This window comes from Taurulus bubalis, assembly GCF_910589615.1.
Source record: "Taurulus bubalis genome assembly, chromosome: 13".
Taxonomy (NCBI): domain Eukaryota; kingdom Metazoa; phylum Chordata; class Actinopteri; order Perciformes; family Cottidae; genus Taurulus; species Taurulus bubalis.
In genome coordinates, this window is record NC_136601.1 from 3,569,719 (window position 1) to 3,597,641 (window position 27,923).

Here is a 27,923-nt window from a genome sequence, read left to right on the forward strand (position 1 = left end):
GAGTTACACTGCATGTCACTGTGTGGAGATCTGACAGCTGAGGCAGAGGGGAGGAGACAAACAACAACAACAGAATAAAGGCCTCTGGAGCTTCTCGTCCACTAATTGATCCGGTCGGGGCCGATCAGCTGGCGTCCGTCCCGAGCATCACTTTGCAGTTTCATCGTTACCTTCAGCTCCAAAACATTGTTCTCAAATATGTCGACGCAGCATAAAAAGGGCCTGTGACAGGATCCATACACATTTCATGACCAAATTCCCATGACAAACATTTAGTGAAATCTGGGTGTAAACAGTAAAAAGTGAGTGAATGTAGTATTTAAACTAACAATGAGAATACAAAGCATACAGTAAACCTTAAATGGCTCAAATGAATGAGACAATAGTTTGATTAAAAGAATAAACATTTATATAGATGCCTGTATGCATGCCTGCTTATATTTCTTTTAAAAGCATATTCATTATTTCAAACTCAGCGTAAATAAACGACATGAACACATGAATATAACACGTTTACATGACTTTTACAACACTTTTGGGGATTTTTAGGGACTTTTCCATGCCTGGAAATAACCATTTTATGGATGAACACAAACAACTCCCTCCTCTCAAGCATCATCAATGGAGTCGTGGGTGCAGACGGTTACCTGCGGTGGTCCTCCCTTGCCGAGAAGTCTCCTTTGTGGCCCGCCAGGTGTTGGGTTCTCTCGCTTGGACGGGCTCCCAGCGCCGCGGCGGCCGGCGGCCACATGGGCTCCTGGTCGCCCCAGTTCAGCTTCCTGCTGCTCGAGGAGAGAGATGCAGAGGCCTCGCTATTGATTCCAGGCGAAACCAAAATGAAAGAATACTTTCAAAATCGAAACGCGACCACTTGTTCGGCTCCCCGTTGTTGTTCTGCTTCGGCCGCACAAAGCGTGCCAGACATCTGTCTCTGATCACGCCGGGTACAGAGGAAGCCAACGCCGACCGCACAGGCTCCTGGATTCCTGGGAGTCGGTTTCACACCCGACCGATGAGCAAAGAGCTACTTTCTGTGTGAACGCTGAAGACGTTTACAGGCCGAGAGGAACCAGGAATGATAATAATGATGATGATGAACGTACAGCTTCTTGTTTCCTTCCATGCAACTGATTTGAGTTGAGAGGAAAGCTGTGGAAGGACTCAGCTGCTCACCAGGGAGTCGTAGCCCAGACCGACTTTGAGGTTTTGTGCTGCGCCAGCTCCAAGACTCTGCCGAGAAAAACACACAATCCAGAAACAACACACACACACACACACAGACACACACACCGGCTCTGAATGAGAGTAACTCTGAGGCTCTGTGGGTTTCCCGTCTGTGTTTGAGGGGTTTTATTCTCTCTGGCAGAGAAACTGAATCTAAACTCTGAACCTCTCTGTGGCCACGAGTCAAAGTCAGAGACTCAACTGAACTGTTTTACGTTTATCTTCAGAGTTTCTCATTTTTTAAAGCTGACTGAAGGAGAAAAGTTCACATTTTTGGCCTCAAGAAAGTTTTTAACATGGTGACGTATAAAAAAATGTAGGCAACACTTTGCTTTAACACCCTGTATGTATTATTTATGAGCAGTATATATAATATAATACACTCTTTATAACGCATTACAATGTAGGCATCACCAGACATTTTAAGTGTCTATTAATGTGCAGTAATTTTAACAATTACAACTTCTTCTATGAAGACATATTTTGTGTCTTTCATCACATTTAAATAGTAGTATAACTACTAAACAAAGACCAAATATCTGTGGTCTGTGGTCATTTTAGGTTGTTAGAAAACATTCATGGATTGTTATAATGCTGCGTATATATATACACTAAATAGGGGGATGGGGCGAATACAAGACAATAGAGGAGAAAATGAGACAAAACATGAGACTGAGGTCATAAAAGCAGCTCAACAACTATTTGAATGAGGTCATAAATTAAGGAAATTAGTGGGATGACATTAAAAAGCTACGTAGAAATACTTTAAACCAGCGGTTCAATACAATGAAGACAGAAATAAGATAAATTTGAAGCAATTATATGAATGAAATAGATAGAACACTAAAAAGCTATACTAAATCTATAAAGAAATTGCAATATGTGGTTCCCAACTCTCATTATTTTGGTTTAAATAGATAGACAGACAGATAGTTTGTGGCAGCAGTAAAGTTACATAGAAGACATAAAATTATTAAGTATGAAAAATACTCAATACAAACCAGCAGAGCCTATTCATTTAAGAAAATTAAACAATAAAGGGCAAATATGCAGTGTTTGGAGTATTATACAAGTGATATATTGTGAAAATGATAAACAGATGAGCAAACAAATTAAAGTTAAAAAAGTGTTATTGTTAAAAGTAGTCATTGCTTTCTTACAACAAATTAAATGTTTGTAGACATTAATAAAAATGTTGTTACTGCACCTGTTTGATGGACCGAATCTGGGCTGAATATCTGCAGCAACAACAACAACAAGAGAAATAAACAAAACTGAAAATACAAACGTACGAATGTTTTGAAGGTCGTGTTGCAGAGTTAGTAAACGCACCTCGTCTTCTGGACAGCATCTCAACGTGCAGCAGGCGGTGTGTGTGTGTGTGTGTGTGTGTGTGTGTGTGTGGCCTCGCTGCCCGCCGATGGCGTCACACTGATCTCCTGCTGTTGCTATGGAGCTGGAGTCCTTAGCAACCAACATCCCACCCGAGGACTCCTTGAAACCGGAGTCTGCACTCGTCCGTCCGGCTCCGTCTCCAGACGTCCGCTTAAAGAAGCGGATACGTGGAGATCTTTTTGGGATCAGATTCCAGACGTGAAAGAGAGCAGCTTTATTTATTTACCTCACGTGAGTCCGTCTGCATCCTCAGATTAAATGTTGTTGTTGGTTTTATACCCGTGAAAGTGTCGTCGCGACAAATAAAAAGTCACACCAGATCGATTTAGTGGAAACGATTTATTCAAGTGTGAAAAAACACAGAATACAAGACAATCAGACGGTTGATGAATACTGTGTAGTGGAAACTGTTATATTCCTGGATTAATGTAACATGAAGGTTTTGCACACAACAATGGAGTTCCCCTTCATCCCAAGGTTAAGAGACGGGGATTAATTAGACAGATTTGACCAAATTAAACACGGTTAAAATGAAATCCCCAAAAAAGAGAGCAATAATGTTTTTAAAGCTAATCCAACAAAAACACAAAAGTTATTTGGTAGTGTTAACGTTCGGCGACTAGCTATACGATTATTCAACAATAAAGCAAACATCCCATAATATCCACTTCTTTAAACAACCGTTTTATTTAGACATTAAAAGAGAAACTTCTTCTCTTTCTTAAAGCTGTAAATAGTCAAGTCTGCGCGTTGGCGCCCCCGTGTGGTCAAAAGAGGGAACAGTTTAAAGATACCCAGAAATCATGATCGCTGACCTGAAGACATGTTTTACGTTTTAATCTTCACCAGAAGAAGAGGGGAGGCTGATGTTTGGACTTTGTATTACACTTTGTCCGCTTCGTCTTTCGGTCTTCCTGTGGAGGAGGAACACGGAGCTCGTTGCTGGTGAGAAAGCTGCAGCCACACAGACGTCGTCCTGAGTGAATAAACCCACGTGAAAACACTCGTGGCTCACCGCCGCCATCTTGGATGAGCGTAAATCTTTGGTGGAGACGCTGCAGGCTTTAAATGAACAAAGTACCTCATTTACTTTTGGTAAACGATGGGAAAACAAATTCTAAAAACTCTACCGAAAGCAGAAAAAAACAAAAAAACACTGAAATAAATAAAGAGTTTCAGCCGGCGTGGCGAAAGCGTCCACGCTTCTATCTGCCGTCACAGACCATGTGGACGATCAGGTCGCGGGCGTCCTGGACGCCGGAGCCGAGCGCCGCCTCGCCGCGCCCCACGTGGGTGTCGATGAGGAACAAGCGGCGCTCTCCCACCTCGGACAGAGCGAGGGCGTCGTGGAGGTCGGTGATGCCGCAGCTTCCCGGAAGGTCCTGGAAACAACATTACTTTTATTATTAAGATGAACATCAAGAGGATACTCGCTCGGGGTTTTAATGTTTTCAGCGTCTGAACGGGACGAAGTATTTTAGGAATATTTAAATTATCTTTTATTTCCAATTTTAAATCTTGGACTTCTTTTTATTTTTATTCCAACAAACAAAAATGAAATCTATGGATTTACTATGATGTTGAATTTATGTTCAATAAATCTGTAGCTAAAAGATCTGATGGACACATGATTAAATATTTTTAAAAGGGTAGATGATAGATGGAAGGATAGATATTTAATTTTTTTTTTTTAATTTTTTAAAAATTTTAATTTTTTTTTTTTTTAAGTTACTTCACGAAAACAAAAACTTGAATTTACTGAGATGACAGCTGCATTAAAAACATTAACTCAGAGAAAAGAAAGCTTACATTTTCTGATTTTAAGAACATTTTGGAGCACAATCATGCTTTTTAAAATCTGATTCAATAACATGACAACATTTGGATCATTGGATGATTCTGAGCTGAAACTGTGAAATCTATTCTCAACTGTAGTGTTGAAAGGAGGATTCCATGAAGTTATTCGTCAATTGAAAGAAAATACAAAAATTAAAATCAAAATCAGCAAATGTGTTGATGATCGATTTATTGTGAGTGATTTTATTTATTTTATAAAAGGAAAAATGCAGAGTATTCACTGGCTACGGCTTCTGTATGTGTTTTTTTCTCCTATAATAACAAACTGAATATATATATATATATATATATATATATATATATATATATATATATATATATATATATATATATATATATATATATATATATATTTGGGTTATTGAGCTTTGATCGGACAGAACAAGACATTTGAAGATGTCACTTTGGATGTTTTTTCCTTATTTTCAGACCAAGTGACTAAATCTAAATAATAATCTGCACTTTAATCGATAATGAAAATAACCGTCCGTCGCGGCCGACGTGAACATTAGTCTCTGAAGCTTCGTCTAATTTCAGATTAGATTTGAAAGAAAATGACCGATAGTTATAAACTACTTCCACTTCATATTGATAGTAGACCGCCTCAAGATGTCACTCAGAGACAATCAAGACATTATTATGTTGAATTACAAAACAAAAGTTCTTTAAAACCTCCTTTATGCGCTGACTTCAAATCAATTTATGAGGCAATTTATGTCTAATTTCAGATTAGATCTGAAAGGAAATGACCCATAGTTATAAACTACTTCCACTTCATATTCTCCGAGCACAAGAGGCCGGCGGGTTCTGTTTAAAGCGGCGTGGAGTGTTTCCTGTCAGAATCACCTGCTTGTTGGCCAGCACCATCACAGGCAGGCGGGGCTCGGAGGCCAGCAGCTCGTGTAAATGCTTCTTAGCGACGGGGAACCGCGCCGGGTTGGAGGAGTCGACCACGAACACCAGCAGCAGGGCCCTGGACATGTACTTCTGCCAGTACGGCCGCAGCTCCTCTTTACCGCCAACTGGCAGACAGACAGGCAGACAGACAGGCTGTGACATCGAGCTCACGACTGACTTGAAGCGTCTCTTTTGAGGCCAGACCTACTTTCTAGGAACTCGATGTGCAGGTCCTCCCTGTTGATGGAGACGGCATTGAAGCCCTGCGTCGGCTGCACGTCCGGGTCCAGGCAGCCGGTGGAGAAGCAGTTCAGCAGGCTGGTCTTACCGGCGCCATCCAGACCCAGAACCAGAACCTGGGTCCCTGCAGAGCCCGCGGACTGGAGGCGCACACAGACCGGTGCTCGTCAGATTGAGGACGGACACACGGATACATAACACTGAGCAGTCTTGTCAGGAAACCCCCTTTTTTATATTTAGAGATATCAACAAAGAAATGTCTTTAATAACATAAAGCAAAGACTAAAACAATCTGCAATATTTGATTTAAAAAAAAAAAAGGAAACATGAAGAATCTGCATTGACTGGAGCTGAAACAATTAGACAGACAGAAATTTAACTGCAACATTTTGGGGGAATTTATTTACCGTTTAATAATAATTATAATAAATAATACATTGTATTTGTAAAGCACTACTAAGGTACTCAAGGCACTCAACGTGGTAAAAACGGAAACAATAGAAGCAATAACAATGCACACATGAGAGGCGACATAACAGGAAACAAACAAAAACATACTGAACTAGCATCACAGATTTAAATAAATAATGAAGTCAATTATCAAGCAAAAATAGTTGCAAAACAAAAGTATGCACATGCAATCTGCACACGTTTATGCTTCAAATGGCATATTGTTTTTAAATGAATGTTGTTCGCTGACATTAGTCTGGTATGTTTGTTTTCTTCTGCTATGACAAGAAAACCCCAACAAAGAATAAATTAAGTATATATCAACTATTACGAGAGGATGTAATGCTTTTCTTTTGTTATATCAACGTAAATGTAATCTTTTTTTGCAAAAGAAGAACAATTGCAAATGATTTTCCTGATTAATCGATTGGTCTTTTAAACTATAAAATGATCAGAAATGTCCATCATAACTCCCCAGAAGACAAGTGACGTCTTCTAATTACTTGAAGCCGAACATATTCAATGTACTAAGAATAATCATCACATTTGATAGCCTTTAAAAATAATGTGTCCGTGTGACTACATTTCCCAGAACCCACCACGGCAACTCCGCAGAGAACTTGCCTTAACTTGTAGCTGTTGTAACCCACAGAAATAAAAAGGTATCCGGCTGTTTGTAGTTTATAAACTCTGAATGTTTATTTAAGTAAAACGTAGTGAAAATGTGCTCAGTTATATCTTCCCTTCGTCTACGTAAGAACAGTTGGATGTTAAATCAATTAAAAGCTTATGTTTAAAGTAATTATTACGACACCAACGGCTGTTTTTATTTTTTTACCTCCGACTTTTTCTTGGGTTCAGCAGCAACAACCGGCGCAGCAGCAGCGGCAACCACGACGGGTTGTTCACTTTTAACGTCTCTTTGAGGCTTCTTCCCCGCAGAGGAGGAGGAGGTGGAGGAGGAGAAGGAGGTGGAGGATGAGAAGGAGGTGGAGGAGGAGGTGTAGTTCCAGACGAAATACGCGACTCCCCCCGCAAGAGCCGCGGAGGCGCCGACGACTGCGGCTTCTCTCCACCCGAACATGGTGCTCAAACCGCCGTTTTTTTTTTTTTTTTAGTCGTCCGTGTCCGCCATTGTTACACTTTTAGTGGCGGTTTGTTGTGTGTTCACCTCTTCGTCCTCCTCAACAAGTGGATTAACCAACAGACAGGAAGCGAGGAACTCCTTCAAATGCGACTTCCGGGTAGAAGTGCGCCGCTTTGTGTTGTTGATGCAGTGTCACAATCCTACCGCTTGAGGGCGCCATTGTTCCTACAACTGTCCTGACACAGGAATACAACTTTTGCCTTATTGTAATTAAAATGGACGAATAAATCAATTATAACCAAGTGACTAAGTACATCTACACATGTGCTGTACTTAAGTAACCTAAAATATAGGTATTACTCAATTATAAATAAAGTATCATTCATTAATATCAAAAAAGAAAAAGAAATAAAGAAAGAAAATAAATATCTCTGTTAAGACAAATTGTAACATTCAACCCAAAGCTGTTCTCAAAAAGCTGTGTTCGTATCCTCGGTAATAAGTCAGACACGTTCCCGGTGGGTGTTGGCCTCCGCCAGGGCTGCCCTTTATCACCGGTCCTGTTCGTGACCTTCATGGACAGGATATCTAGGCGCAGCCAGGGGGCGGAGAGGATCCGGTTCGGGAGTCTCGGGATCGCCTCTCTGCTGTTCGCGGATGATGTGGTCCTGTTTGCCTCCTCGGATTGTGACCTCCAGCATTCACTGGGGCGTTTTGCAGCCGAGTGTGAAGCGGCAGGGATGAGAGTTAGCGCCTCCAAATCTGAGGCCATGGTGCTCTGCCGGAAACCGGTGGATTGCTCCCTCCAGGTGGGGACAAACGGCCTACCCCAAGCGAAGGAGTTCAAGTATCTCGGGGTCTTGTTCACGAGTGAGGGTAGGGTGGAGCGGGAGATCGACAGACGGATCGGTGCGGCTGCAGCAATAAAACAGGCGCTGTACCGGTCCGTCTTGGTGAAGAGGAGCTGAGCCGGAAGGCGAAGCTCTCCATTTACTGGTCGGTCTACGTTCCAACCCTCACCTATGGTCACGAACTGGCAAGAACAAGCTGACTTTTAAGAAAGTGAGGTTTGCAGACTCAAATCATGTTGGGCTATGATGGATAAAATAGAACAAGCCCTTCTTTGATTAGAGTACTTTAAATGCATTTTGCTGATAGTACCTCATTACCTGTATCTTCTTCTTGCTTGGAATACTTCCTAAACAACTTATAGTAATGGAAGAAGTACTCTGATTTTGTTTGACCTAAGTACGAGAAGAGATACCCTGAATACACTGGTTTCTAAAACGATACAGCCATGAATTGTATGTGAAATTGAGTAAGTAAATCATAAATATAGTGACAAAAATAATGTAGGTCGACCAAAAACATCCTTGGATCCTTGTAAATACCAGTTGAGTCGCATTAAAACAGATCTTTTATTACACAAACCAGCAATTATTAAATACATTTATGAACAAAATAGATAAATAACTGATGCGTGACGAGTGAGAACCAACTCAAATCCAAGTGTTTATGAAACGTAAAAGGCTCGTGGATGAGCACAAATAGAAAACACAACTTCTTTCTGCATCTTTAGAGTCCGGGCCTCCGCGTCACGCGCGGGAGGACGCAGCCGGCTGGTGGTACTTCCTTCCCGGCCTCCTCCCCGGCCTCCTCGGCGACGTCTCCTGCGTCTCGGGGACACTCAGCAGCCAGGTCTGGAGCGTGCGTTCCTCCCACGCCACCCCGAGGCTCTTCCGGGTCCGAGCCCTCAGCGACGGGGGTCTCTGCCGCTGCAGGGTCGCCGAGGCCTCCCGGGTCTGCTCGGCCCCGGAGCTGGAGGAGTCCGCCGCCGCCTCGGACTTGGAGGCGTCCCGGAAGTTGCCGTAGCTCTTCTGCTTGATGGCGGACAGGAGCCGGGCCCTGCCGCTGCAGTACTCCGCCTCGCTCGGCTTCTCCTCCTCGGCGTCCGCTTCGGCCTCGTTGCCCTGCGAGAAGGTCCTCTGCTGCCACGCGAGGAACTCGGACACGCAGTCGTTGATGCGCACGCACAAGTCCGGGTGCGTGACGGTGACCTCTCGGTTGACCTTCGCCGTGGCCTCCTTCAGCTTCTCGTACTGGGTCTGCACGTTGGCCACCTCCTCCAGGACTTCCGCGGAGGAGAACTCCTGCACGGCCGTGGTCCTCCCGAGGAACCCGGCGCACACGGACTCCATCTTCTTCTTCCTCTGCTTCTTGAAGAACAGGAAGTGCGGCATGGCGGCGTAGTGCACGGCCTGGGCGGCGACGAGCTTGTGGAAGACGTAGACCACGTCTAGGTGCCCGGCGTCCGCGGAGTCCCGCAGGAACATCTGGACCACGGCCCAGTCCTTCAGAGCCAGTCGGACCTTCACGCGGGGACTCGCGAGCTGCGCGTGGAAGAAGCCGAACATCAGGTACAGGCCTCCCACGCGGATCTGGTAGCTGTGCGGAGGCAGGAAGAACTTGGCGGCGGTGTTCAGGGCCACTCTGCAGAAGCGTTTCATTTCTCCCACGTTCGGCATGCCCATGAACAGGTCCGAGAAGCCCATCGCCCTCCAGATGGCGGAGAAGTCCTCGAACCGGACCGAGTCGGCCTGCTGGAAGCGGGCCAGCAGCTCCTCCACGTCCTCCGTCAGGGGCGGGAAGAAGGCGTCCGAGTAGAGGGGCGGAAAGCGCGGCATCCCGACCCCAAAACTACCGGCTCGTTGGTAATGACCTGAACTGTGACCTCAAGTGGCGCGACTCAATTATAAGCAATTGAGGGGTGCGTTCACGGGGCGTTGGAATAATCGGAAAAGGTATGTCCAGATCGAGTTAGCTAGCTAGAGAAATTTCGAGACGCTTTCATGCGATACTGGCTACAGGAAATTATCTGATGTCACTCATTTTAAATATATGGAAACCCATTTCTGCAGCAAAATAAATAATATAATTATGAGATAGAAAGTTGAAATTATGATAGAAAGTCATAAGATAAGCAAGTCATAATGAGATAGAAAGTAAAAATTATGAGAAACAGGTTTGTTACGGGAACCTGGCTCCTGCTTTAGGAACAGTTTAAGAATAAAGATTAATATAAACATTGCTGTGACTATTATATATTATTGTAGTATATTTATGTTGCAAAGTTTCCAGACACCAGCTTGTCAGCGTTTAACTAAAACTGGTTTATGACATGCTTTTATTCTGAAAGTTTTATTCCAACAGATTATTGCAATCAATAAATACAAAATTATAATAAACCTACTGTGACCACTAGCCCTAAATAAATATCTGTTTTTACATAGCTCAGGAGTCGTTGCCATCTAGTTAATGTATGAACCACAGGGGCCGTGTCTTTGTGAAGGGTTTTATTAAGACTTAACAAAAGCGGACATCTGTTGGGCCTAAAACATGCATCGGACAGAATTAAATTCAAGAAGTTAAATTATTTTTCTTGAACATAGGGACTCAAAAATAAATATTTCTCAATGTTTCAGCTGATTGAAAGCAAAGGGACAATTTTAGGGAAATAAGAGTATGATTTAATACTCGGATCCAAGAAATATTAAAGACAATCCTCCCAAAATGTAACTTCAAGTTACTGCAAAAGTAGTTTTTCTAATTAAAATAATAAAGAAAGTAAAATACTGAGATGGATTAAATGTAGTGTTACAGAAATGTAAAGTCCCACAAAGCGTTCTTGATGAAGGACGGACATGATTTTAATGATTTAATTGAAACTTCAGTGATTAGAGGTTGTATGGACATTTACAGCACCAGGTAACAGTAAAGAAAAGTATTTTTTCCATTCATCTGACATTTTAATGAAGAAAAAAATTATAATATCTGCATTTCATTTTATTGTATTTCACCGTGACCTGAGAAGGTCAAAAGTAAAAAACAGAAACACTAAGAAACCATCTGCTTTTGCAGAGCAACGAAAAGTAAATTTCGGCGGAGCCGTCCTTTAATTACTCTCTTCTGTACTTTCAACGCCACAAGTTAACGCCGTAGAAGAGCAGAGCGGAGCTTTTGGTTTCACGTGTATAAACGAAGAGCCAGGACAAAAGTCAAATTTACCTAGAAACATAAAAAAAGAAACGCTCATGATTTCTTGGTGAGGCCCATCTGTCTCGCTTCCCTCCGACTACCAGCCTCCTTTGCCTCCCTTCTTCTTCTTCTGTGGTGCCTTCTTGCGCGTGGCCCCCGAGGCCGCGGGTTTCTGCTGTCGCGGTGGGACCACGCTGGGGCCGGCGGCCGCAGAGGAGCCGGATGCAGACCCTGGTCTGGGGGAGGTAGGGGGGCTACTGGCTGTCTTACTGGCATCCCTGGAACAGAGGAAGAAACAAATATAAATATATATAAAAAAAATATTTATTTATAAATATTACATATAATATTACATACATTTTATATATAATATTATATATTATAAATATATATATATATATATAATATTACATACATTTTATATATATATAATATTACATATTATAAATATATATTATTTTTAACAAATATACATTTATATATACACATATATACACACATACATATACACACATACATACATACATACACATATATACAATATATTATATATATATATTAGTTTTAAGAAATATACATTTATTTTATATATATAAAATATACATATAAAATATATTAAAAATATATATACATATAAAAAATATATTAAAAAAAATATATAAATTAAATATATATATTATTTTTAATAAATATAATACATTTATTTTTGATATATATATATATATATATATTTTTTAACAAATATACATCAAGAAACACCAATTTGTTTTATGTAATTTTTCTAAATTCTAGAAGAAGTTATGACGAAGGGTTATTTTTCAAGAGCAGAGGTAGTTTGATAATATAACAATAAAATAAGCATGTGGAGTTCTCCTTTGGTCTAAATAACACACAAGCCGTTTCTTCTGGACGTCTCCACTGAGGATTCATCGGCAGGAAACAAGCAGGTCACTCTGCTGTTCCTCCATTAGTCGATTACTGGGTTTCATTACAGGAAACTGCAGCCAGGCGGTTTCTTTACTCACAGCTCGGCCGACGCTCCGGCTGTCGCTCCCTGCGTGCCTTTTCCTATCTGGTCCTTCTTCTTCCCCTTCTTCTTGCCTCTGTAGGTGGTGCGCTCCTTCATGGGCATCCACCTCTCCACGTCAGGGGTCGCTGTGGGGTCGCAGTTCTTGGGCAGCTTGCCTAAAAATAAAAACAAAAACATCAGGATTACATGAGGAGATGATTAGTCCGTGGTCAATCCCTCTGCATTATACATCAACGGTAAAGCATTTTGTATAAGATTAAATATAACAAAGTCGACCTAACATTGGGTTAGGTTGTTAAACGTCACACAATGATTGTTTTTTATTATTATAAGATATAAGCATAGAGACCTTTTGAATATTATTTGTTTTGCTTTAATCGTTCTGTCCCACAAACATTAGATTAACTGCATACCTTTCTTCTTTTTCCTCTTCTTTTTGATCTCGCCCGGCTGGCTGTGAAGCAAAAATCAGACGTATGAGCATCGGGGTGAAAGCGTATGAACATCATGAGTGAGAGAGAAAGGGCGTTTACATTTGTTCTTTGGGAAGGTTCTCTCCGGTGACCTTAGCGGCCTTCTTCCTGATGTAGGTCGCTCCGATGGAGTTCTCCAGCTCGTCCACGTCCACGTTTAAGGCCATTGTGTCCGCGGACGGGAGGTGCTTGCTGAGGCTGGAGAGGAACGCTCAGGACAAAACCGTTAAATATGGAACCTTTTCAGGTGGAGGATCGACTTAAAAATTACTTTTACAATCTTGCTTTTAATTAATTCTATTACATTTCTATATCTTATAAGTGTTTTTCCACTATCAACATGTTTTATTACTAGTATCGTCCTATTTTGTACCTTTTTTATAGGATTTTATTTGCTCCTTGCGTCTCCTGTGTTTTTAAATACCTGCTGCATTTTATGAAAGGTGCTATATAAATAAAGCGTATTATTATTTTAACCTTCATAGGGTCTAAAGAGTCTTACGGTTCTTGCATTATTATTGTTAGGAATGCAATGTTGTACAATAGCTTATAGCATAAATGAAATGCAATTAAAATATGATGATAATCTCAGGTTGGACAATATATGATGGAGCTCCAATACTGTGCTCCATGTTATCTAAATAATCATATTAGCCATTAGAGTCTAAGGTGTGGTCTTCCAGGGCTGCAACAAAATTGTTTTTTAATTTGGGATTATTCTGACAGTTATTCTGACACAACTAAGCAGTTAATCATTTTGTCTTTAAAAATATGAAAAATAGTGGAAGTTGTTTATTATATTTTCTCCAAGTCCAAGGTGCTGTCCTTATATACCTTTCATCTCAACATTAATAAAAAATTAAAAAAAACTAATTTACCAGACAATCCTCACATTTGAGACCTTAAAAATCAGAGATGCTGGGTGTTTTTGTTTGAGCTGTTGGCAGTTAAAAAAAAAAAAAAAAAAAAAGAACCTTTTCAGCTCAAGTGTCTTAAATGTCAGGAGATCAAAAGGATACGATTTGGCTTTGTCCGTGTCCACCAGAGAATACGCCGAGATGAGTTGTGCCAGCGTGTGGATGTCCTTGGTGTTTTGCCTGTTTGAAGAAAAATGAAACAAATGAAGCTTCGTTGAAGTAAAAAGGAGGAAACCCAACAACTGTTAAAGTAAAAGACAAAAATAGACCAACACAAATAAATGAAAAAGGTTCTACTGTAGGCATTGCACGACTAAGAAATGTTGAAAACAGCCGAACTATCCCTTTAACCTCTGCAATGAATAAACGCTTTGCCTTCACATGGAGTTTAAATTGTCATTTTATAGTTCAAAATTTTTTTTCTGCTCTACAAGCACATTGCAGTGATGTTTATCAAGCCGTTTAAAAGAACTCAACAAACACATGCGCTGCTTGACAAGCCTGATGGAACACAGGAGCAGAATCAGCAGCTGTGAAATGACCTCTAACGCTCCGCACATGTTGGGCCTCGCAGTTCTTTCTGTAACTCACTTCCACAGCTGCTCCAGATCACTAATGGCTTCTTTTTTCCGTCCGTACTTCAGTTTGAAATTGGCCGCTTCTCGTACGAGCGCCAAGTGTGCAGCAGACCCGGGCTGTGGAGGAGAACAGGCCGCCGATTACACACAGAACCAGTTTGGTGTCAGGCGGCCATGGACTCGTCACATCGGCAGAACACCAACCTGTTCAGACTGGTAGTGCTCGATAGCTTGTTTGAAAATCTCGATGGCGCTGTCGATGTCTTCTTCGTGGGAGTACATCGTTACCAGAGCGGAAATCTGGAGGAGTCCACAACAAAGTTTAGAGGTCAGAGGTCAAGACGATGTGGATATACAAAAAGAAATAAAAGTCTGAAAGGACTTACCATCCCCGATTTGTGCTTGAACTCCTCAATGGACCTCAGAACATCACAAGCTTTTGTTACGTGACCTGAGGACCAAAAACAATTAAAAAAAAAAAAAAAAAAAAGAGTATTAGATAGATAAATATATACTTTATTCATCCCCAAAGGGGAATTTGTTTGTCACAGTAGCAAAAACACAAAAATAACAGGAATGAAAGACGCTCAATACATACAACAAAACAGCAGAGTGTATTCATTTGGGAAATTAAACAATAATAAAGAAAGTATATGAAGGTTATGCAAGTATGTACAGTGAGTAACAAACAACAAAAGCGGTGCCAGGGCTACTGATGATGACAACACAAATGCCCACGATGGAACATTATTAAACTTATCATCACAAAGTGAATTGATTACTGGAAAACTACATTTTAAAAAAGGCCATAAAACAAGTTTGAAAGCGGTTCAATTCTTCTTGCTAATGAATATTTAAGCACTCCAACGATTAAAAACTGAATGAACTATTCCGTTAAACAATAAAAAATGCTTTCATTTGAAGCTGGAACATTTTCAACTGACATGCCGTCCTTAAGAGTAATGTGTTTGAACACATTAAAGCATAATCAATGGAACAACATGCATTACCTTGTATTAAATAGAGTTGAGCCATCGTCAGTTTGATGCCAGAGGCACTTTCTGGATGTTGGTCTGAGAAATGCTGGAAAACAAAATAATAGTCGTTAAAAACAAGATCTAAAGAGAATACACTTGATGCAAATAAAACAGAACTAAATCATTTAATGAAATCCTGCTTAACGTACTAAATAGGCTTTATTATTGTCTCTATGGACGCATGGAGCATCATCACTTCTCACATTCAATATTTACCTTCTTTTCTTCAGTCACAGAGCAGTAAGATTATTCTTGAGTAAATAATTCAGAGCCACAAAAAAGATGTGGTAACGTAGACATTGTGTGCATGCAACTATACCGCCTTTTGGGGAGTTTAAAAGTACGAAGATCTGAAGGTTTTATGGAATGAAAGTGAGAAGGAAACATCAGCAACAATGGTGTTTTACTTTTACGCGATCAGAAAGCAAAGTAAGGAGGATTCAGTTTGTCTTTTGAGGACGCGAGTCGGCCGCGCCGTGGCCTCGTACCTGCAGCAGCTCGATGGCCCGGCCGTGCTGCTTCTCCCTGCACAGCTGAGCCACCTGGATGAGGACCGGCCGCGGGTGACCCGGGTTCTGAGACTGGAGACTGGACGCCAGTTTCCTGCACTGGTCCGCCTGTTGACGCCAACAAAATCCTGGTCAGTAATGACGTCTAACAATTGTGGAAGAATAACCCAAGACTTCACATCCTCTTCTTCCGAGGACGCTACCTGGTTGGTGTACATGGCCAGGAGGGCTTTGTTGAAGTCGATGGCCTGCAGCTGCTTCCTCGCCAGCTTGTACTCGACACCTTCCGCGTTCGTCAGTTTCACCTTCTTCTTGGAGTCAAACACGTTTTGGTCCTGTGAAAGCAGACGAGCGCTTCAATCAAAACACATTGTGGCCAGTTGGAACATTGCTTCCTGATTTAAGGACTGTGGATAGATGTGGACGGATTTCAGTAGTTTGGACGAGGCTGTCTGAGGTTTACTCTTATGATACTTTCATGATGAAGTACTTCCGTTGGTAAGATAGTCTCACACTCACCTTATTTATTGTAATGATATTGTTGGCGGTCACAGCAAGCAGCCCCACATCTGACGGCCTGCAAATTAAGAGCATATGACGTTTAGAAACTCCTTTGTGCCTCCCACAATAAGAATATGAAATGATGTTCGAGCAACAATAGCTCCACGGTATGATGCCAGCGGCTCTGCATTATATGGTTGTAATATCTGTTTGTGTAATATGGGCAATGTGTCATTTTAGTACACCTTGCTTTGTTTGACCGTCTCTTTTTTTCACTACTATGGAGGCAGCTATAATGAAAAGACGATGTGTTATGTGTCATCATGTGCGCAGCGCTTTAGTCCACGCCAAAGTACATTGTATATAATGGAATATGTATTTGACATCTGCTTTGTTGACACATACTACTACATATAAGTACAAGCTGTGTACAAATGGAGCACAAAGTGCCACAAATAAAAACAATACAACAACATCCTCGTTGTTTCAACCCGTGCTACACCATCTTCCCCTGCTCTTTAAAAGGCATTAAACTCTGCACTCACTTGAGCTTGATAACCTGGTTGTAGAGCTGCAGCGCCTCGTCCGTCCGACCTTGTAACTGCATGACGTACGCCATCTGAGAATGGATGCAGGCCAGCTCCGACTCGATGTCCTCCTCGGTCACATCCTGAAAGGGACAAAGCGGCAATGACGGTTCGTTCTGGGAGAATTAAGACGTCAAGCATTGTTGTACGTTTATTTTAACCATTACTAGTTGCCTGTAATGTTAATATTTTCTTGTCATCCACCATCGACCTTGATAACATTTAAACTCAAATGAGTGATTTCCAAAATCCCAATCTTTGTCCAGACTATTTCTGGGAATTGACGATTGTGTTTGTTCAGTAAGATTTAACTACAAAACTTCACTTTACAGATAAAAACAAAAACCCTACTGACAAGATTAATTCCTTATCATGTACTAAATTATAAGACATTTAAGACTCTTTCGTTATTCTCCACTTCATGATCTTTCATAAATATACAGAGTCCACAAAGAGCATCACATCCTCATCTCTGAAGCATCTACTTCTGTCTTACAGGTGACAATGTTCCACATTAAAAATGTCGCTTTTCTTCATAAATGGTGCGTAAATGTTTTAGGAGCCAAAGAAAGCAACACTCACAGAATCATCTACCAACGAGACTCTGCAAAGCTCTGTGAAAGAAAAACAACCACGTTTACGTCAGAGGAAAGAACGGAGAACAACACAGCGAGAAGGTAGAACGGAGCGCGACTGACCCTCCGCTTGCCGTAGTTTATTGAAGGACTCCGTGAGCTGTCCCTGGCCAATCAGAGCGCAGGCAGCGTTGTAGCACAGCTCATACGTGGTCTCTGGAAGACCTAGATCCTCCTGCAGGGGAAAACATAACACGTCAAAAAACATAATACAATAATATCCAGTTACGACTTAGAAGTAGCTGAATATGAGATTTCCAGTCGTTTTACTCTATTTTGTTATGCTCTGCATTCAAGTTGCACTTCAAAGTTGCTTTTTTGTATTAGTTTCAAGACCGAAACATAAAACATAGTCCGTGAAAAAACCCAACATGTAAATACTGCATAGGAGCTTACCAATGGAGCTTCCTCCCACTGACTCATAGAAGCCACCACAGCAGCGAGGTTGGTCTTCCTCTCCTCCTCGTACTCATCCTGGGAGTTCCGGATCAGATCTGTGTACGTGGACTTGCAGTCATCGTAGCGCTCCAGTCTGTACAGCTGGACAATGAGAAGAGACACTTCCCATCAGCAGGAGTCTTTACACAAACACCAAAAGCTTCAGTGATTAAAAAAAAAAAAAGGTTTCTTGTTGAGAGAGCAGGCAAATACAGACATTCAAAAATACAAACGTCTTGTGGGCTTTTACAAGATGCTCCACATAAAGAGGCACGCTGTTTTATTTCCCCTCAGAAGTATACAGTCTACAAATAGAGAGCATCCATTTTTTTTTATGTCTTAACAGCCTCACCACTTGACCGTAGAGCTCCTTCAGCTTGTCCGTTTGCTCGGGCGCAGCCTCGATGGTCTTCAGGGCGCTTTCCACTCGGTTCAGCCGGTACTCGCAGTACGCCTTCTCAAACACAACATCACTGAGAGGAGAGAAATACACATTATTCACACCGCGAGTCACACACTGCAATGGACCTGTACTTGTAGTCTTACGACCATTTAAAGCGCTTTAACACTACTCGTCATCATTCACCCATTCATACAAATATTAAAAACGAGGCTGCAACTACTGATTGTTTACGTCAACAATTGAAGTGTTGATCATTTCTTTAATTTAAACATATCAGATAGAGCTTCAGCGCTCATGCTCTTCATGTATTGGAACAACTTTTCTGCTGAGTGGAGGTAAAACTCGAGCCACTTATGGACATGTTTGCGTGTCTGCATGTATTGACTACTTATTCACTACAGTTTAATCCCCATGTTAAACTCAATGAGCTGATTTTTGTGCAATAAAGTGCTCTACAAACTAACCTGAACAACAGATTAAACATTGAGTTAATAGCGGTCTCTTTTGTATGTCCGTCCAGCAGTCCAAAACACAAATATGTTTAATTTACATCACCTGAAACAGTGTGGAAACCCTAGCATTTGAAAAGCTATAAATGTATTTAACTAATTGATGATCTGGTTAATCAGATGGTTGTTTCTCACCTTGGGAATACACATTCACCCTTCATACATAATGTGTTTTAAACATTAAAATAAGCACACAGTTCAGTGTATTACCTGCTGAGCACTTTTGAATGCGTGTTCATGACGTTCAGCGCCTCTTTGAAGCTTCCGGTCTGAACGAGGCAAACAGTTTTACAGTGAAGAGCCGTCACGTCGTCCCTGTTTTCCTGGAGAACTGCGACCACAAACACACACACATTCATTAGCGGCGCAGATTAAAAAGGGACAAGGACACACACTACCGACTGAAACCTGAAGAGCCAACGGGCACTGCACGCGCATAACGGTGTTCGGTGACAGCTGACTGTAAAGCTGGTGGTACACCGACCATGTTGAGCTAGCTCAAGGGCTAGGGACACGTCACGAACCAGGAGAGAAACGGCACGTTCCTGGGGTAAATTACTGCTTTACCAAGGCGCGTGGACCGTCCTGTTTCCGGTTTGGAAGTAAAGACGACAGGCGGGAACACCTACTTTTAGTCACAGCCTTCAGGGCTCTCGTAAAGTCTCCATTCTGCCCGCAACGGTTCACTTCGGTCCACAGCGAAGCCACCGAGACCCCTCCGCTCGCCATCTTGGCTGGAATGGGCTCACGGAGTCGGCGGAAGTAGAAAAGTGGACACATCCGGGTCAGAAGTTAGACTAATAATAATGTATTATTAATTTTAAAATAACTTAAAAATACACAAGGTGAATATTCGTGATATACCACGACGTTTTTTCATTGATAATTACACTTTACGTTATATTTTTGGAAATAGGCTTTGGTTTCTCACTGTTCGGTGAAGTGATGCCTTCACGGACGATTTAGAAAGTTTGATTTCCTGCAATGCGACCATCAGTCCGCCTGCAGTCTGTGGTCCCCGTCCTCCATACCTGGGAAAGTTATACTAAAACACAGTTACTTACTGGGAAAGTTATATTAAAACAGAAAGTAAAAAAGTAAAGCAGAATAATTTTGATGAACAAGAAAAAAAATAGTGGTGGTTCTACTTTAATATCAAGGCTACTTGACTATATTTCTGAGGGTATTGTACTTTTTCCTCCACTGATTGAGCTAGTCAAGCGTTTACATACAAAACATGAATAGTTTTTTAAATATTATATATTTTTTATAAATTACCCAACAGTAAATATGAACTGAACCTCGATGAGCTTCTATTTAAATGCTTCTAACACGTTTATGCATCCGTTGTAATAAACTAATACACATTTCTTTGCTTTTACTGAAATAAGATTTCAAATATGTTTTCCACCACTAACCACCAGGTTGCAGGACACTAAATACAAAACACTCCTTTGTATGTTATACACATATATAAATCATAAATATCAAAAACCCTAGCACCACTTTGGTCGTTTAGTTAGATACCTACTATTTAGTATAATATCTATTTCACTGTATATACTTTGTATACAATTTACATACACCGTATATACTTTGCAGTTTTGCATTTTCTTTATTATTTAATTTTCCTAAATTGAATATGCTCTGCTATTTTGTTGTGTTATATATATTGAGTATTGTGTTAATACTTTTATGTTTACTCTTGTATGTTTAACTTTGCTTGCTGCTGCTACAAACAAACGTTCCCCTGGGTTTGTTTTTTTGTATCTTAAAAATCCTATATTCCTGTAAGCACCGGAAGGCAGCACGGCAGCAGGGTCGTAGGTACGGTTGGACGTGCGGACTGTTGTCGTTCGTCGGCGCCGCGTGTTGAGCTTTTTGTCCAGGAGAAATGGCCGGGATTAAAGGTAAAATAAACAACCTTTTAATAACCCCGGCGCAGTCTATATAACGGTAACTACTCCTGAAGATGGATGGCTGGCTAGCGGTGACGCGAGGAAGCCGCAGGGCCAGTACAGTCGTTAGCGTTAGCTTCACGGTCTCCATTCTTTAATCAACACAATGATGCGCATTATAACAATAGAACAGACGCTTCAGTCACGTGACGCGTCACTGAGAGGCTGCAATTAGTGCCAGTTCCTCTTTTTTGTCGTTGTTGTGGTGCAATAACGTAGTAGTTACCGTTATAATGCGATGCTAGCTGCTTTATATCAGCTGATTCATCACATGGGCGGCTGCAGGAGGAGGGGGTGATGATGGGATGGAAGAGGGAAGATGTGTGACTTTCATAATAATATTTAAATATTATAGTTTTATATAGACATTGTCCATGCTGATGTCCTCTTGTCTCCTCTTGTCTTCTAGCTCTCATCAGCCTGTCCTTCGGAGGGGCCATTGGCCTCATGTTCCTCATGCTGGGATGTGCACTCCCTGTGTATGAGTAAGTACCACCATCTCTCACACACACACACACACACACACACACACACAGCATGTGAATGTGTGTGTGTTTCTCAGTGTTCCCACTTGGCACTCAGGTGCATCTTGGGTGATCCCATCATGGGTTTACAGCTTTAGATGCAGGTGTGGATGCAGGGGCCGGATTAACCCGCCGCACGACTCTCCTCCCTTTGTGAGCAGTAACGTTACCTTTCAGTCCCACATTTAGACTTTCCTTCTTCTCTCTTCAGTATTTTTACGGTGGGATATCGAGACGGCCCCCTGGGTTTGTCGCCTGGTAATTTGTGGGACGGTTCATTTGAACTACAGCAGTTAACATCCAAGCTGATTGCAGAAATATGATGATCCTCACAGGATCACCATGTTGGGTGATAAAGTGCCTCAAAGACATCGAGCGTGACAGTGGATGTGTTACTTTAGTGACGCACTTTCACAAACAATGTTACAGTTTTTAAAATGGCCGCAAACGAATTGAGAAAAAGTGAATCTTGGGCTTTCGACCACATTGAAAGAGAGCCTGGTCTTTTTGTCTCTCTGCTCGTCGCCCACCACTCTCTCCAGTGGGGTCGACCCGCTAATTGAAAACGACTCTGACGAGGTTTTCCACGCCCAACACGAGAAACCTGGAGCCACAGCCCCGAGGTCTGGCTCCAGAGATCTAATCTCATTTCCATTTGAGCCGTTACCGGGACGCCAAGTGTCGGCCTCGGTCCAGCAGGACGTGTTGGAAGGAGGCCGTTAGAAAATCAATGGAGGATATTCATCAGCAGAGTCCGATGTCATCGGACGGTTGAAGCTCATCATCAGGATCAGTTACCGTAGAATCGTCGGCTCATGAATAACGGGAAGCTGCAGATCATTAAAACCCCGACGTTCAAGATTCAAGATGTTTTTATTGTCGTATACGCAGATAACAAAGTTACTCCGTACATGAAGAACTCCTTCCACACAGATTACAATAAACTTAAGGTACACATTTGAATTAATAATGCAAAAACTCAAATAAAAACATTGCTATAAATGCTAATAGTGTAAGAAAATACATGAATATGAGAACAGTATTGCACAATCAGTTTCACCGAGTGTATAAAGTGCAGATTCATTTAATGTTAATAATACAGGCTTGTCCCCTTCAAATAGTATCTTATTTATGGTTTATTATAAATAGTATATTGAGTAAAATTCATATTTAAAATATATGCACATGGGTTTTATTCTTTTTTTGTATCTAGTTGAACTTTTGTTGTTAGGTTTAATAACTGTTATAGACGCTAAAATGTACCATTTAAGGCACAACTCAATCATAACTAAATGTAAGGGAGAGCTTCAGCGTTTACGTTAAAAACAAAACATGCAAACCAGTTATCAGGTTGTAATAGAATAAAATAAAATACTATATCATAGAATAAAATACTATAATGTGCTGAAAAGTGTTTTGTCCTTTATCCTTCAAGTCACTCGACTTCCTCCTTCATCATCACAGCGTGAGGGTATTTATCTCTCTCTCTCTCTCTCTCTCAGTAAATACTGGCCCCTGTTCCTCCTCTTCTTCTACATCCTGGCCCCCATCCCTTACTGCATCTCGCGGAGAGTGGTCGACGACACGGACTCGGCCAGCAACGCCTGCAAAGAGCTGGCCATCTTCCTCACGACGGGCATCGTCATCTCGGCCTTCGGTCTGCCCGTCGTCTTCGCCAGAGCGGCCGTCGTAAGTTACGGAGGCTTCACGCCGCCGTTTACCGTCACTGTGACGGGGCGGCGCCGTGAAATGAAACAAAACCAGACTTTTGTGGAAAAGATAGAAGATAGAAGGCATCACTTCCACATAATAACTTCTGTTATGAAGATATGTTCTTATAAATATAGCGCCGCAACCCGGGAGGCGATTAGCTTAGCATAAAGACAGGAAGCTATCCTCGTCAAAAAAATAAAACGAAGGCATCACTTCTACATAATAATAATAAAAAAAGCCAACTTTCCCATCATTTAAAAACCTTAAAATGCAACTCTTAATCCGTCATTTTTACTTTTCGCTTGTTGGCTAAATTTTGACCAAAGCTAAAATATAAAGGCCTGGATGATTTGGGGAAAAATATCTAATTGTGATGCATTTTTCACTATTCTCATATTCATTAATAATTGATTTTTTTTGTCACTTAAATGTGTATTCATTTAGATATATTAACATTAAACATAAATACAAAAATGAGGTTTGTCAGACAATAATAAAGTACAAAAAAAATACAATCACCCCGACACCCCTTTATTTATTATATACCTGTATCTTCTTGAACACACAAATCCCGCCCACGAGTACTTGACCACTCATATTCATTCATAAAAAAAATAAAGATATTATATATAAAGATATTTTCGTGGATGTGAACCAAACGAGACGTTAAGTTGTTAAGTTTGATGAGCCGGATGATTGACTGTTTTTCTTTTTTTATGGTATTTTGACACATGTTACTTCAGTATTGTGTCTCCTGCCATGTTGTACTTTTTTGAAATAAATTTAGATTAATTGTGCAGCCGTGAAAACAAGTGTTTCCCTCGTGTTCCGTTCCACCCAAAACGTCCTGTTTATCAGCAAAATAAAGGTGTAGCCCTTTATCATGCAAGTAGCCATATATGGTCATTTCCCTCACAAAGTATCTCAACGAGTGCCCTAGAAAGGTTTTAACATTTTACAGTAAAAAGTACATGAAGTAAAAGATGAAAACCAACACTGTATTGATGCTACTAACAGTCATAAGTCTGATATCCTGAACTAGATCTTCGGCCTGAATAATGCGCTGCGGCCTGGCAGACGTGTGCGGCAGCATTTGTTGACCTGAATTATTGACGTGTTGCCCACAGATCGCCTGGGGCGCGTGTGCGCTCGTGCTGACGGGCAACGTCGTCATCTTCGGGACCATCCTGGGCTTCTTCTTGGTCTTCGGGTCCAACGACGACTTCAGCTGGCAGCAGTGGTAAAACAGCAGAGGGAGGGAACCGTTTTTATTAGTATTATAATTATTATTGTATTACTGTTTGGTTCTTATTGTTATTTATATGATGACCGCCCATCCATAGACTCACACCAAACCAGTGCAATACTTTCTTCTTTTTTTTTTTTTACCGCCTGCATTATGTTGAACTGACACTCGTGGGATGGAAACTGCTGACTTTCTGTTGGATTTGTACTCATTTTAGTTCCTGTGGTTTTTTTTATGTTCTCCATTTGTGTGTTTCCCGTTTGAGAGGTGTGTGTGTGTGTGTGTGTGTGTGTGTGTGAGCTGAAAGTACTGCTGGTTTTATCTGTGAAAAAAGAAAGAAAAAAGACTTAGAAGGACGGGGTCGTCTGGATTTTATCGCCCATGATTATCAGAAAAGGTCTGTTTCCTTTTGGCACCATCAGAATAAAACTGTGTCTGTTTTATTTATTTTTTCTCCTCAAAAGTAAAAGGTGAAAACTTAAGCTAACGTAGCGTCAAGCTGTGATAGTGATGCTGCCACCAAACCCTGTTAAATGTGTGACTGTAAATCAGTTGTTGGGAATATGTGTCACTTTAAAAACAAAAGTTATCCCCTTTCAACTCCCTAAAGTCCCGCGTCATCACACAAAGGGAGACGGAGATCAAATTAAACCGACGCGGCGTTTTTTCCCAGGCGCCCCGTCTGCAGAGCTGTGACCTCGCTCCTCCAGCATTCAGCTCAAGAAACCATGAAAAGCTTATTTTTTTAAGTAGCCGCCAGCTAGCGTAGGATTAGCTCGAGGACGGCGGCCTCGTGAGAAACTGAGCCAAGCTGAGACTTAAGCTTTCACATGCGACTCCTTCAAAATAAAAGAATTCAGCGTCACGTTTTAGGTCCAGACATGCCGTCACACCTCCTCACACCAGCATTGTCATGATAAAACATATTAATAACACAGTTCTGATTTGTTTTGAGGTGTTTCTGTGAAGGAGATGTGCACACTGGGTTGTGAAACCTGTTGGCAGCTTACGGCCTCTCGTCTCCTGGTCGCTGTTGAAGTGCATTGTGGGAGCTTAAGCGCTTTTTTAGATCAAGATGTTTGGGTGGAGGAGTTGTTCTTGTGTTATGGTTCAGTTTGCTCTCTGGAAGATTAAAAAAACTGATTTTTAATGCTAAATAATACTGACTCATATCTTTGTGAGCGGGGTTTCCAAGCACAGCAGATTTCCAATGAAAGTTTCTGACGCTCATAACGTCAACGCGTTTGGTCCCAAAACTAAATGTTCCACTTTCAGAATCCACTTTAAAAACCAACAAGTAAAATTGTCGCTTGTTAACTAGCGATCGCACATAACTCTTTTTATATCTCTGCTCGGGCGCGGATGAAAGAAACGAGGTACAGCGTGTTAATCGATAAACTTTCGGGAAGTTTTATTGTTATGCTAAGCCGGGAGGCGATGCTAAGCTAATCGCCTCCCGGGTTGCAACAATATATTTGAGTCTTCACTTGAGTCCCAATAACACAACAATAACACACACGATGGAACTCTCAAGGTGAACGCAGTGTTTCCTTCATACAAAATATGGAGGAAATACACATTGGAAATCTGCAGAAGGGAAACCCCAACAATACTCACACACACACACACACACACACACACTTTGGTATTAAAGCCCTCACACTCAGCTGTGATATTTATTTGAACTTCCTCGTCTTGTTACGCAACTCTTCCAGAGATCACGACCTCGTGAAGGAACTGATTGTATTGAAAGCACCACTGATGGCAGCTTTTTAAAGTTCACGTTTAAATTGTATTTAACTTCTACTACTGACACGATCCGTGGTTATTGTTTACGTGACGCCACCCGGTGTGACGGGATGGGCTCCTCTTGTGTTTCTGTTCTGGGAGGATATTGTGTTTATTTATTTGAATAATTGGACGCTTCAAAATGTCAAATGTCCCTAACGCCATTTTCTATCTACAACGTTTGTGTTAAAGAGGCAGAAGTCAGCATGGTGGTTTTCCTTTCTCTTTCTTTTCTTTCTTTTTTTAAATAAACGCCATTTTTGAACATCCTCTCCTTTTTGAATGACTACCGGTGCGGCTGCATCAGATTATATCGTTCATATCCCCTCCTAAGAAGTATATAAACATTTATTAAAGGGTTTAATACAATATAATAAAGCCAAAATATATTTATTCCGTTTATTTAGCCTATTATATTGATTTTTCCCTCCCAAATAAATCCCATAGATAGAATTTTTTACAAGAAATGTCCAGTAGTAAAAGTGGAAAAGACGTAAACCAGAGTTTAGATCATCACGTGATCCTTAATCAAAAGAAATACCTTGTTTCATGAAATATTAATCCCCAACATCTCTTGGTTGATAGCACCACTGCCCTGCAAACACAAATACATGTTTTAAAAAAGGTTGCAAACTAATAATGAACACATTGAAATATAAATGCATGAAGATAAGTGTGTACACAAACTAAAAACAGCTTTCCTGAGAGGAGACCGGGACGAGGAGCTTTGTCTCCCCCTGCTGGCGTCAAAAGATTCTGCAGCAACATGCGACTCGTGCAGAGAAGAAACAGGTGAGTGACATCACAGCGTCTCTTTTATAGACGAGCCACAACAAGCAACTTCTATCCTCTTCTTCTGCACAGGGGACCAAAACCTTTAGCGGCTGTTTATTGTTTCTTGTTTACTCCATTAGTCGTGTTTTAGAGGCTATATATAAATATGAAGAGCACACAACATTATGCGCATTTGTTATTTGTAATTAGTTATTTATTTGTATTATCAAGCTATGAAACATCATTTAATTTAATTCACACATTAAATAGAGATAAATAAAAACTCCTTAATTGATCCTGACAGAAATTATTAGTTAAATGAATATTTAAAGACGTAAAAAGACTGTAAAATAACCTGCTTTCAGATCTGCATTACAACACAAACAGTGGAGAAAGTATTCTACTACTACGAGTACTACGAGTACTAATACTCTGTGAAAATATTCTGTTAAAAGTAAAGGTCCTGCATTGAAGATGTCACTTCAATGTATGCTAGTATAAACCAAGAAACCGTACTTAAAGTATTAAAAGTAAAAAAATGAAATTATTATCACTCATGTAAAAACACAGTTTTACTCTAGTATTTGGAGGTGGAGCATTTTTTTTTTTTTACTATTTTGTTTCAGGCTGCAAGTAGTGATTATTTTCATTGTGGTTTAATCTGCTGATTATTTTCCTCATTGATCGATTGATTGGTTTGTAAATATTCAGAAATGAGTGTGAAGCGCCAATCAATCAAATTCTCAGAGCCCAAAAATGACACCTTCCTAATAATAAGTAGAACGTTACGTACAGCTACCTCAGTATTACTAGTACATGTATCAGACGTCTTTGAGTCTCATACGTGGAATTTGACTCCGGTTTCACGTAGCTCTCATCGTACATATGTACATATTATATACAATAAACAAGATAAATATAAAAAAAGACATTAAAGACAACCGAGACAAAAAGACAATTATGAGAAATTATGAAAAATAAAACCGTTTCAGACTGTATTCCACATACGAACCTGCCCAATACATAAGCTGTAATTAAATGCCGGTATGTTCCTCCATGAATTCCCTCTCACAGAAGAGCTAACCCGCCGCCTGCGAGACGCAACAAGCTCCTGCAGC

The 27,923-nt window shown here is 41.0% G+C and overlaps 4 protein-coding genes across 4 annotated transcripts; 1 reads left to right on the plus strand and 3 right to left on the minus strand.

Annotated features, from left to right (window-relative positions):
• Positions 1 to 2,949: 2,949 nt before the first annotated feature.
• On the minus strand, positions 2,950 to 7,234 carry arl9 (ADP-ribosylation factor-like 9). Its single transcript, XM_079228335.1, has 4 exons — positions 6,902 to 7,234; positions 5,582 to 5,753; positions 5,323 to 5,498; positions 2,950 to 4,001 (listed from the first exon to the last, which is right to left on the minus strand). Exons 1-4 carry the CDS (start codon positions 7,145 to 7,147, stop codon positions 3,825 to 3,827), a joined length of 771 nt encoding a protein of 256 aa, XP_079084461.1. The 5' UTR covers positions 7,148 to 7,234; the 3' UTR covers positions 2,950 to 3,824.
• Positions 7,235 to 8,745: 1,511 nt separating this feature from the next.
• LOC306745732 (snRNA-activating protein complex subunit 1-like) lies at positions 8,746 to 9,834 on the minus strand (the record flags this gene model as incomplete). The annotated part of the gene is made up of 1 exon (XM_079228571.1): positions 8,746 to 9,834. One exon carries the CDS (start codon positions 9,832 to 9,834, stop codon positions 8,746 to 8,748), a length of 1,089 nt encoding a protein of 362 aa, XP_079084697.1.
• Positions 9,835 to 10,505: 671 nt separating this feature from the next.
• Positions 10,506 to 19,541, minus strand: srp72 (signal recognition particle 72). Its single transcript, XM_079228949.1, has 19 exons — positions 19,432 to 19,541; positions 19,013 to 19,133; positions 18,243 to 18,363; positions 17,849 to 17,992; positions 17,516 to 17,627; positions 17,400 to 17,431; positions 16,776 to 16,900; positions 16,249 to 16,306; positions 15,933 to 16,064; positions 15,709 to 15,837; positions 15,194 to 15,266; positions 14,570 to 14,634; positions 14,388 to 14,483; positions 14,197 to 14,300; positions 13,708 to 13,785; positions 12,749 to 12,886; positions 12,629 to 12,669; positions 12,211 to 12,370; positions 10,506 to 11,463 (listed from the first exon to the last, which is right to left on the minus strand). The coding sequence occupies exons 1-19, from the start codon at positions 19,529 to 19,531 to the stop codon at positions 11,283 to 11,285; spliced, it is 2,010 nt and encodes a 669-aa protein (XP_079085075.1). The 5' UTR covers positions 19,532 to 19,541; the 3' UTR covers positions 10,506 to 11,282.
• Positions 19,542 to 20,687: 1,146 nt separating this feature from the next.
• LOC306745448 (leptin receptor overlapping transcript-like 1) lies at positions 20,688 to 24,255 on the plus strand. The gene is made up of 4 exons (XM_079228238.1): positions 20,688 to 20,712; positions 21,170 to 21,245; positions 22,787 to 22,973; positions 24,125 to 24,255. Exons 1-4 carry the CDS (start codon positions 20,697 to 20,699, stop codon positions 24,239 to 24,241), a joined length of 396 nt encoding a protein of 131 aa, XP_079084364.1. The 5' UTR covers positions 20,688 to 20,696; the 3' UTR covers positions 24,242 to 24,255.
• Positions 24,256 to 27,923: the final 3,668 nt, after the last annotated feature.

Bases quoted from the DNA above. Each gene is read 5' to 3' on its own strand.
- arl9 (XM_079228335.1), bottom strand. From the start codon at position 7,147: ATGTTCGGGTGGAGAGAAGCCGCAGTCGTCGGCGCCTCCGCGGCTCTT. The intron at 5,499-5,581 runs GTAGGTCTGGCC...TCTGTCTGCCAG, and splicing joins GCACATCGAGTTCCTAGAAA to TTGGCGGTAAAGAGGAGCTG. The intron at 4,002-5,322 runs GTGATTCTGACA...TGTTGTTTCCAG, and splicing joins TGGTGCTGGCCAACAAGCAG to GACCTTCCGGGAAGCTGCGG.
- srp72 (XM_079228949.1), bottom strand. From the start codon at position 19,531: ATGGCGAGCGGAGGGGTCTCGGTGGCTTCGCTGTGGACCGAAGTGAAC. The intron at 14,301-14,387 runs GTTGGTGTTCTG...TCTCCTCCACAG, and splicing joins AGCACTACCAGTCTGAACAG to CCCGGGTCTGCTGCACACTT. The intron at 12,670-12,748 runs GTAAACGCCCTT...TTTGCTTCACAG, and splicing joins AACCTTCCCAAAGAACAAAT to CCAGCCGGGCGAGATCAAAA.
- LOC306745448 (XM_079228238.1), top strand. The intron at 21,246-22,786 runs GTAAGTACCACC...TCTCTCTCTCAG, and splicing joins TGTGCACTCCCTGTGTATGA to TAAATACTGGCCCCTGTTCC. The intron at 22,974-24,124 runs GTAAGTTACGGA...TGTTGCCCACAG, and splicing joins TCTTCGCCAGAGCGGCCGTC to ATCGCCTGGGGCGCGTGTGC.